This window comes from Sinocyclocheilus anshuiensis, unplaced genomic scaffold, assembly GCF_001515605.1.
Source record: "Sinocyclocheilus anshuiensis isolate Anshui unplaced genomic scaffold, SAMN03320099.WGS_v1.1 scaffold1162, whole genome shotgun sequence".
NCBI lineage: Eukaryota > Metazoa > Chordata > Actinopteri > Cypriniformes > Cyprinidae > Sinocyclocheilus > Sinocyclocheilus anshuiensis.
The window spans coordinates 2,963,325-2,974,123 of NW_015540875.1; the positions used below are offsets into that span (position 1 = coordinate 2,963,325).

Sequence of the window (10,799 nt, forward strand, 5' to 3'; positions counted from 1 at the left end):
GGAGCGAAATGCCAGACTAGAAGCACAGCAACATAACAGTCTATTTCATTGTCACGTCTGAAACCCACACGCACAACCTCTGGACATTAGAAAAGTGCTTGATTTGGTGCAGTGACTGCTCTGGGGGCGATCGATCATTAACATTTAAGCCGGTAACATTTGAAGGGGTCAGAAATTGTTTCAACATCAGCCCCCTTTGACCTGCGAGTACCTAGAACTCATTTATTAACATAACTCTTCTGCATAATGTACCATTTCTGAAAAATGACATCTGATTTCCTTTTTTTTTTCCACTAATTTTAAAGGTTTTGCACTTTTAAATGTTGTAGAAACACTTAGTAAAACGTAAACGACTGTGATTTTTTAATATGGACATGTGAAGACCCAAAGCAAAACCTTTGGCTATCAAGGTTTAGCTCCGTAAGTTGAACATCTTAGAAGCGAGAAAGCACCATTTGAGCTAATTCAAGCCAGTCGGGTATGGCTTCCAAAGGGGCGCAAGTTAAATTATTGTAGCGTTGGGCCAATGCAGATAACACTCACTTGAAGTTAACAGTGTGTTTTTGCCTTACAATCGCAATTGGGCAAGTCTTACATTGATTGCAGCTGAAATCCTACATGAAATGTCTATTATTATGTATACAAACGCCGCTGATATAAATACGTATTTTCTGGTTGTGCTTAACGTGTATTTTGGGGTACGCGGCATGTTCGTGTGATGCAACGTAGCACATTGTGCTCCAATGTCTATTGCCTGTGCTCTACATTCTCGCCACTAGGAGGAGACAAGGAGACAGGAAAGAGGATGACCACGTCAAGCAAATGTGGGCGGAGCTTAAAGCTTCTGCCTATGAGCCACAGCAAATGTAACACAACAGCAGTCCTATTCCCACAATGGCCATTCATTGTGGGCGCCGAGTCTCAGTAACCTGGTTCAGAAAGGCCGAACTTATGTCTTAAAGCAAGATCCACGCAATCAGGATATGATGTGGCTCACACGGCGGGCTCCAATGAGTCCTATAGGAGAGAAACCGGACAGAGATTGTCCATTCAAAACCTGTGGCTAGCCGGCTCCGTTTCCCGTCTCTTCAGCTCCTCTCTGTAGCAGTACGAGCAGTAATTGCCCGTCTCGGGGTGGCCGTAGTAATTGCACGTAGGCGTTCGGCATTTGCTGGACTGCAGGTTGGTGAGGCCACCCGCACTGCCTAAAGAGTAATGCCTCAAGGGCATCGGCCCATTGCGACTGTCCAAAGTGAAATGCGAGTCCCGCAAGCCATTCGTGTAGCCTCCAGCAGGTTCGGTTGGGTAATCAATTGGGTCATGATCTTGGGGAAAAGACATCAGGCAGGGGCTGATGATACGGGATGGGCTACCCAAGCTGGTGGAGGGAGGGTGGTACTGGGTATGGGGTGGGCCCTGTGCTAGGGGGCAGTGTCGGGGCAAGGTAGCATAGGATGGTAGACCTGGGTAAGAAGACGGCGAACCTCCTGCCAGCTGCCGTCGTGTATCCAAATAACCATGCATATGGAGATGCCGCGTGAGTGGGGTAGGAGAATGGTCAATGAAGGTGGCCCTAGGGATTGGGACCACACCAGAGTACATCACCGGGCTGAAAGACGACGACTTCAAAGCGTTAAAAGTAGGAGGTGAGTTATCAGTGACTTCCTCTTTGCTTTCAAAACTTCTGTAACTCAGCTCAGGCCCGTCCTTTTTCAGTTGGGACCCAGCAGTCGTTGCGAGACCTCCAGCCGCTTTCCGCTCAGCTTCCCTTCTCTGTTCCTGTTCGGCACGGAAGCGCTCCTCAGCATCAACCAGGTAGCGTTGGATCATTTCCTCCTGAAACGGCTGCCGGTTGCTTGTAGTGAGTAGCGCAGTGAAGATGTACTTCCTTTCGCCTTGCATAGCGCATCGGAGGATGCTGAGACTCACTTTCACATCCGAGCTGTACTTAAAAGGGTCACCTTCAGTAGAGTAGCTTCCATTTTGTCGCTCGCTGGTTGAGGAGGGTGAACCTTTCCCAGAGTCCTCAGAGCCAGTTTGAATGGAAGGAGAGCTGTCCTTACTGCCCTTACGACCTCTCAGAGAGCCTTTCTTCTTCTCTTGACCCTCCTGTTTGGATCCAATTCCACTTGTATTCTTTCCCGTCATCAGGCCTCCCACATTCTTTTTCAGCTTACTGCCCAAGCTCTTGCCAAAGCTACCCAGCTTGTTGGCAACGGAGTCTGCACGTTTCTTGTCCTTATCCTTTTCTTTGTCTTTCTTTCCCTTCTCCTTTCCAATTGTGCCAGTTGTCCCTGCTGAACTGTTACTGGATGAACTAGAGGAGCTGGAAGATCCACCACTTGTTTTGCCTGTTGTGCCACTGGTTCCAGTAGTACTGCTGTCTCCATTGCCATTGGAACTGCTGCTGACGGACTCCTTATCAGACTCTCCAGAGTCTGGCGGGGTGCGGGCATCCTCTCCTGCAGATGCTGTAGGTGACTCTGGCTGGGCCAATGGGGCCTGCTGTGAATGCAAAAAATAAATAAATAAAAATAAATAAATAATTTATTATTTAATTAATTTATTATTTTTAATTAAGAAAAGTAAGATAATCCCCCCATTTCATACCCATATCCAAATTACTTTTTGACTTTTACATATAACAAAAAAAAAGTCTGCATTTAGCATATTCATAAAAATTTATAAAAACGTAAAAAATCTGGGAAAATGATTAAACTCATCTTCAAATAAATGTGTGTACAATTTATACGATCTTTTACAACAAATAATCTTTACATCATACATTTTTTTCCATACAAGTTTATATTTAGATAGCATAAAAATGAGAAGTGACCAGAAAACCCTCTATGCCAATTTGGCAGTTTAATTAGAATCATCATTTATTTTTTACATCATGATTTGTAAAAAAAATGTCATGACTTGTAAAAGACTTTTACATCATGAGGGTAGCTTTAAAACATATTTATACCATCCTACAGACATAAACCTTTTTAGTGTTAGAAATAAAAATGCTTTGAATTTACTTTTTTTGTTGTTGTTGTCAGAGCAAATTTACCAAAGGTTTCTGGCTGACAGTTTACACTAAACCAGTTAAATTATTCTTAGCATGTCCAACAAAGCAAGAAGCTCACCTGTACCTCACATGGTAGAGGAAGCCAGGTGACAGTCATGTAGCTATGCAGCAGATGGAGCTTGGCCTCCAGAGATAAGGTTACACTGAAACCAAACAAGAGGAAGGTCAGAGCGCTGATATTCACCTATAAGTGGCCCTTTAAATACCTTTGAGAAAAATGTAAATGCGAAATAATAATGAGCATGTTTCATGAAAATACAAAATAACAAATAGGGAAAAGTCACAAGAAACATGTGCTGAGGTATTTAACAAGATAAGTAAAATATTTTAAAACAGAATTTCATATAGTGACAAATGTGAAAGCTGTGGGAATAAGACGAACTACAGATGCAACCCTGATCGATTTGAGAGCTTCTCTGTGTTCCATTCATAGAAAGCATTTAGTGATAATCTGCATTAAAGAATGAGAGTTGCTAATCTTGAGTGTTGGCCAACAGCGCACAGTCCCAGCATGCTCCTCAGGGCTAATGCCGTCATTATGGTCAGACTTTACTAAACTCTGCTGTAAATAAGTCAGAGCGGAGTCATTTTGCACTACATAGCCAAAATAACCTGAATATTTTGAAAACATTTTTCAGAGAAAATTTGGTATATGCACAATACGTAACAATTACAAGAATTGTTCCAGGTTTAAAACAAGCAAAAATCTATGGATGGCATTTGTGACATGCTGTTGATTACCACAATAAATAATTTTGACTCATCCTTCAGATTGTATAAACACGCGTGGAGAAATTACTCATATAATTTTAACAAAAATATGAGCTATGCATTTTAGCTTCAAAACTCTCCAGAATGTCTCGCTTCAGACTTAACATGCAAGGTTATTACTGTAAACAATTTATGCTTGTTATTCTTTTTTCAATCCGAGTCTGAATTATTGTCTGTGGTAACTGACAGCATCTTAAAAATGCTGTCAATTGAGCTTAATTATATGCATGAGCATGGGCCTTTTTTATTCATTAAACTAGGTGGCACACTTGTACAGAGGATTGCACAGTGGAGCAGAGAAAGTAATGAGCGCCTCAAAAAGCTGGGAAATGTTGATGTTTATGTAAAGACAAAAAAATCTCTTAAAATCTCATTGTTAAATTTAATTCTGATTGCAAATGCATACTACAAATTGTTTCTGCAAATGAAATTCTACCTTGCCAGCATCACATTATCGTTGTCATCTTTGCCCCATTCCCAGTCTTCTCCAGGATCCACAGCAAAGTGCAAAGGCAGCATCTTATGATCCGAGTCCGTCAGAGGGATCACCACTGCGGAGATTTTTACCAAACAAAAGGTAACAAATGGTCAGTATCATTCTGAATTTCACTACTTCCCTACTTGTTTATAATTTGGCTTATTTACAAACACAAAACAGTATTCAAATGAACTCCAAGACTACAGTTCCAAAAGCCTTTGAAGAAATAAGCTGGATTAAAGTGGATAAAGACTTTCTGGAAACAATAAATTATTGCAGATTTTGTTCTGTCTTGCTTTGAAAAACTGGTTTATCAGGCAGGAACAGCACACTGCATGAACCATAAAAAAGCAAACCAATTTGCTACATATAAACCACTCCTCACCTTGTTCTTTGGAACTGTCTTTCTGCTCCATTGAGACCAGGGCAGAGAAATGGGCCTGGTCATATGCCAGAACGAGATGGGAGCGGTGGCACTTGCTGGCTGGTACTTCTAGGGGCAGGTAAATCCCTCCAAATGGGATTGGTGCAAAAGCTAAACAACAGACAAAAATGATAAGCTTTGCTTATGGAACATGAGAGGACAAATGGAAAATGCATTATTTACAGGGGACATAGTCAACACTTTTTGCCACTGCATTTTTCTGCTACAGTCATAGTCTTGGTTCTTGGTTACAATATAACCATTAAGATTTCGACTGAGCCATTTTTACAACTTGGCTTCAATAGACAAGAAAGGCTTTCTGAGTGGTAAATGTTAGAGCACCTCAAAGTGTGTCAAACTCCCCACAAAAAAAAAATAAATAAAAAAATTGTTTATCCAAAAATGAACATTCTGTCCTTATTTACCTTCTCCCCCAGAGTCCCGCAGCATGGTGTCAGCCACAACCACTATCGGCCTACGGAGCACATGAGCAAGAACGAACACATGAAACTCCTCCAGGCTCTCGTACACCGGCTCCTCCTGTGACTCGGCACTGCGGGACACAAAACACACTCTCACAGCATGAGCAAAACACTCCAGAATACCTCTGTTTACAGCTTTCAAAGCAGAAAATAAAATCAGATGCAATCAACACACCCGTTGCTGCCGTTAGTGCTGTAGTGTATCCTGGGTTCACTGGATGCCAGTTTCAACAACTCATTCCACTCTTTCTGCCACTCTTCCTCTGTGTAAACCAGTCCCGACTGCACACAAATCCACACACACAAATATTAGGCTGAAACAAAGACCAACTTGTGCAGATTTTCTAATTATTTTAGTTATATTAGTTATTTTCTATGTATTATATTTTAAAATGTAATTTATTCCTGTGATCAAAGCTGAATTTTCAGCATCATTACTCCAGTCTTCAGTGTCACATGATCCTTCAGAAATCATTCGAATATGCTGATCTGTTGCTCAAGAAACATTTCTTATTAATATCAATTGTGAAATCAATTGTGCTGCTTATTTTTGTGGAAACTGATATTTTTTCAGAATTCTTTGATGAATAGAAAGTTCAAAACAAAAGAGTTCATTTAAAATAGAAATCGTTTATACCATTATAAATGTATTTGCTGTTATTTTTTTTAGTTTGTAAATAAAGTATTAATTTCTTTAAAAAATATAAAACACACACACACACACACACACACACACACACACACAAAACACCCTTTTCAATGGTAATTTATATTTGACTTGATGGAGCCTGATACTAAACTGATTATCTGTTGCCATCTGTTTGTAAAATAAAAAAAATGAACCAACAGATAAAGTGCTCTAACCTCTTTGTTCTGCATGGTTTGTTGCCATCTCCACCTTCGCTTTAAAGCCTCCCTCTCCAGCCCATGATCCATCAGTGCATAGAGAGACTTCCGCAGCATCAGGTCTCGATCATGAAAGCCCCACATACCTGCATAATAATGTTTTAAACATAATTACTGAATTAATATCTTAAGATTACATCTGGCAGTGGTTTCTAGGCAAGTATGCAGCCCTTTTACTGTTGCTTTGGACATAAGTTATATAGTTACACTATAAATCTAATACAGAGAAAAAAAACACTTGTATAGAACTCTATGCCACTCCAATAAGCATCTGTTTTCAATAACACATTAATAAATGTTTTTTTTAGCCTATAATCGTCAAGCTATGTGTAGCACCAACAAACTTTTAGAAACCTGTAAGGTGGAATGAATATGTATAAAAACTGTGCTGATCGCTTACATACAAAAAGTCGGTTTGAACACTTACCCAGTGAGGCAGCGTGTAACAGACAGTTCCCATCACCACTAGTAGCCAGAGGTAATAAATTCTGACAGCCGGTTCCCAAACGAGTCCACCAGTTCAACCGTCCTGTTGAAGAAAAAAAAAAGAAAAGCATTTATTTCTCAAATCTGTGGCTACAGACACCAAGTTACTTCCTTCTATGGCTGCATCCAAAAATCACATACTTCCCTCTAATATAGTAAGCAAAAACAGTATGCAAACAGTAGTATGTCTGAATTCACAGTATTCGTAAAACGGTTAAAAAAGTAGTTTTTCTGTTGAGGTTCTGAAGTGTGCATCCAATGGAGACTTTACCATCCCATGAGGCTACAGGAAAGGATATGTGAATGGCAATGAAGTGACGCAACTGATGCTGGTAGTACATATGACAATGACATCATAAAAACAGTATGTCCGTATTACATTGATACTACATGCATTCAAACTATATAGAACATACTTTTTAATGGTCACAAAGTAATTACTTCAAAATGGGTACCTACTCTTAGGTACGATTTAGCACGATCTTAGGTACGATTTACCTACTCTTAGTAAACGATTGCGGACGCAGCCTGTCTTTTTCAAAAACTAGAGAGCTACAGTACCTACGCAGGCAACACTAGAAGGGCAACAGTGGACAAAGTAAAATATCAATCATAAATATTTATTCACTTAATTCATAATTAATTCAATAGTTATATCTACTAAAAGAAGACTATTTTACCCATTATTTTGTGTGCTGTGCATCTTTAAGCTTATTAGACTATCACGCTAATGGCAAACTCCTGTGTGCATCACATGAGAAGCACAACATGCTGCCTATGTATGGCATTTCAAATCAGTCACTTATAATGTTACATTTTAGTCAGGATGCTTATGTAGACAGCAGAGATTAAAGCAGCTAACCGAAACAAGTTAGAAATATCTGACTATAAAACTTATAATATCAAAATATTTTGTTCAGCTGTCGGAGGAGAGATTCTTGAAATTAAATAACTAACCAGCGTGCTCCAAGGCCACCATCATGGACTGCTCAATGAGGTCTCTCTCGATGAAGCCGCGGAAGTCGTCCCTGTAGACGGTGAGGTCAGGCAACTGGAAGGTGCAGAGCGGAGTGTCCAGAAGTGGCTCGTTGCTGCCGCCCGTACTGGACACGTGTGAGCGGGCCAGAGAGACGATGGTGGAGCTGGCGTGAGAGATTCCCCTCGACAGTCGCTTCTCCGTGGCTGCTGCCATGATACATGTTCAGATTACTGCATATACTGGAGAATATAAAACTAGACACTGGTAAGCTATTATCTGGTCGACCTATTCTTATCAGTCCTCAGCTCCCTTCAGTTCGAAAACAAGGTTAGTCAGGTGAGAGTGGGCAAGGCTTTGAAATGACAACTAACTGTCATGATCAGGGTAAATCATTTACAAAAATTACAAACCACATTTGAGAATTAAGGTCAGGCCGTGCAGACAGACCTTCTAGTGCTTTCGTACCTTGAACAACCTCATCTTGGCGATGCAAGAGAGGCCGCCCCGTCCGAGCGATCTCCTTTTCAAAGGAGGGATACTCTCTCTCCTCAGCAAAGGTGCATGAGAGGTTCCCAGCGTGCACTTGTCTCAGCTGTTCAAAGTCACTCAGTGCAGCCGAGAGGTCCCAGTTTTTTCCTGCGAAGAAAGCCACATTCATGAAGCATGCAAGAAAATAAGAGTTCATAGTTCCACTGCACCTCTGCTTAGGAGTTTAAATATTAACCCGACATAGCAGCAAAGTTCAATGACACATTCCGCTGCAGTTGCTTGTGCAAATACTGGTCAGTATCGACTGTCAAGCATGAATACTGCAGAACTATACATATTTTAACTCATTCTCTTATCTGCAGTGTTGCTAGGCAACATGTGCTGGGTTTGTTAAGGCTTTACTGCACACATTCATATAGATGCTTTTTTGCTCTTCTGCAATCACTTAATCATAAAGACCTTAGTCAGGGTAGATGCCATATTTAACACTATATGGCTCATGTAGTTTTGTAAAGTATGTATAATCAAGAAAAGTTACATATAATATCATAATGTTTAAAAAATTAATTAAAATTGCATAAATATTATTTATATCTGTATATAAAATCAGAGAGGGTGATGGGGAACAGGATGGTTTTCGCTCACCCTCTAGCAGGTCTCTGGCCAGTCCGGGTTCAGCTCCAGTAGAACGGACAAAGTCGGACAGGACTGCGTCCATATCCAAAGTCATGTGATCATGAATTTACAGTGCAGAAGGGGGCATCAGGAGAGAGAAAAGACAGGAGAGTAATTCTCCCTCACAGCAGAAGGACTGTTTCGGCCACACCTAAAGAGCAAGAGAAGAAAACAGACAGTGAGGCCATGTTTAAGCTTTGGGTCTGTGCATCATATTGGTGCACATTACCAGAGATCTGTTGACTCCAGCAGTCACATGTCTTTCCTGTGACCTCTGCTGTGGAGCTCAGCTGAACGCTTCAGTTTGCATTACAGAGAATTTGCAATTCATTAGAAAGATGGCTACTATGATAGCACAGTTTTAGGCACATTTTAAAGTCCCAAATGATGTTATTTCAATAACTGTAAAATAAAAAGTAATTCAATGACATATTGAGGGGAAAAACACCCACCTACATACAAAACAGGGCTCAACAAAAAATATTTTTTTTCCCGCTGACCTCACCAGTCATAATACAATTTTATTTTTGCAACATACACATAAAAGTTTGGGGTGAGCAAGATTTATTTTTTTTTAAATAAATGAACACTTATTCAGCAAGGAAGCATTAAATTGATCAAAAGTGACAATAAAGACATAATGTAACAAAAGTTTTCAATGCTGTTTGAACTAACCAAACTAGGGATGTCAACGATTAATCAATGAACGATTCATTGTCGATAAGAGATGCAATCGATTAAAGCTATCGATGGTCCATTAAGCTATTTAATTTTGGGGTGCTTGCGGCTCATGCGCAAAACACGTGCGAGCGGCTGTGAGTGACGGTGACTGTATATGAATGCATCACCATTCATTCATAATGTACAAATTAAGCCTTTAATGTGATTTAAACATTTAGTACATTAAAATAGAAACAACACAAAGTTCTTCAACATGGAAAGCAATAGAAATGTAGTAACCAAGTAATTTCCCCAGATAATTGTTTCATATCGTGCGCTTTGCAGGGCTGCGGGACACAGGACAGATAGGCTAGGCTATTCATTCCTACAACTTAATTCGTCCCTACGACTTATTAATTTGTGGCCACTGTCCATGTTTCATTAATTTTGTTTCTTAAATAACTCATGATTTAATGAATGAATAAATCGAACGAATTCTTAATTCATGGCCATGAAATATTTCATTTCCCTTCCCGCGCGTTTAAGAGATGCGAAAACAGTGATAAAAAGTGGAAGACAATAAAATAAACATGCAAAATTAGAGGGTTAGACGGTGAGGATTTAAGAAAATAAACAATGCCTAAATATTATTGAATTTGTGGAAATTCGTGACCAACTGGCAAACCAGAACAAAGCCGCGTGAATGTAGGCTATATGGGCTCGAACGGCATCCAAAAGCATGGTCGCGATGTAACATTTTCCAGCTAAACAATTATTCCTCTAATAAACAAAGCTTTTATACCACACTTGTCATAATTAGAGCTTATAATTTGTAAATAAATAATTGTTGGATTCAGTAGAGCAATTAAAAGGCGCTGTGACACTGACAATACAACTTCAGTTTTCCCGGAGCATTCAATTATGTCACTAAACGGTGATGCCACAACTACGAGCATCGTTCACCAGTTTCTGCATGGACCTAACTAGGTTTTCAAGCCCTGGGACAAAATGGGAAATGTAGGCTATATGGGCTTGAACAGCATCCAAAAGCATGGTCGCGATGTAACATTTTCCAGCTAAACAATTATTCCTCTAATAAACAAAGCTTTTATACCACACTTGTCATAATTAGAGCTTATAATTTGTAAATAAATAATTGTTGGATTCAGTAGAGCAATTAAAAGGCGCTGTGACACTGACAATACAACTTCAGTTTTCCCGGAGCATTCAATTATGTCACTAAACGGTGATGCCACAACTACGAGCATCGTTCACCAGTTTCTGCATGGACCTAACTAGGTTTTCAAGCCCTGGGACAAAATGGGATGCTTTAAGGAAAATGTATAGCCTATGTAAGTAATAGGCCTAAAATA

General features: G+C 40.0%; 1 protein-coding gene across 4 annotated transcripts in view; it reads right to left on the reverse strand.

The window, feature by feature from the left end:
* Positions 1 to 225: 225 nt before the first annotated feature.
* otud7b (OTU deubiquitinase 7B) overlaps positions 226 to 10,799 on the reverse strand; it is a 33,445-nt gene continuing 22,871 nt past the window's right edge. Inside the window, exons 2-12 of one of the 4 annotated variants that reach the window (XM_016485865.1) lie at positions 8,737 to 8,917; positions 8,068 to 8,238; positions 7,581 to 7,805; positions 6,565 to 6,666; positions 6,096 to 6,223; positions 5,407 to 5,513; positions 5,175 to 5,302; positions 4,711 to 4,860; positions 4,284 to 4,398; positions 3,141 to 3,219; positions 226 to 2,505 (exon numbers count right to left, since the gene is read on the reverse strand). In XM_016485865.1, coding sequence (XP_016341351.1) covers positions 1,051 to 2,505; positions 3,141 to 3,219; positions 4,284 to 4,398; positions 4,711 to 4,860; positions 5,175 to 5,302; positions 5,407 to 5,513; positions 6,096 to 6,223; positions 6,565 to 6,666; positions 7,581 to 7,805; positions 8,068 to 8,238; positions 8,737 to 8,821 — 2,745 coding nt within the window. In that variant the 5' untranslated portion in view covers positions 8,822 to 8,917 and the 3' untranslated portion in view covers positions 226 to 1,050. Of the gene's footprint in view, positions 2,506 to 3,134; positions 3,220 to 4,283; positions 4,399 to 4,710; positions 4,861 to 5,174; positions 5,303 to 5,406; positions 5,514 to 6,095; positions 6,224 to 6,564; positions 6,667 to 7,580; positions 7,809 to 8,067; positions 8,239 to 8,736; positions 8,918 to 10,799 lie in introns of all 4 variants that reach the window. The other 3 variants (XM_016485863.1, XM_016485864.1, XM_016485862.1) reach the window with 3 other exon arrangements.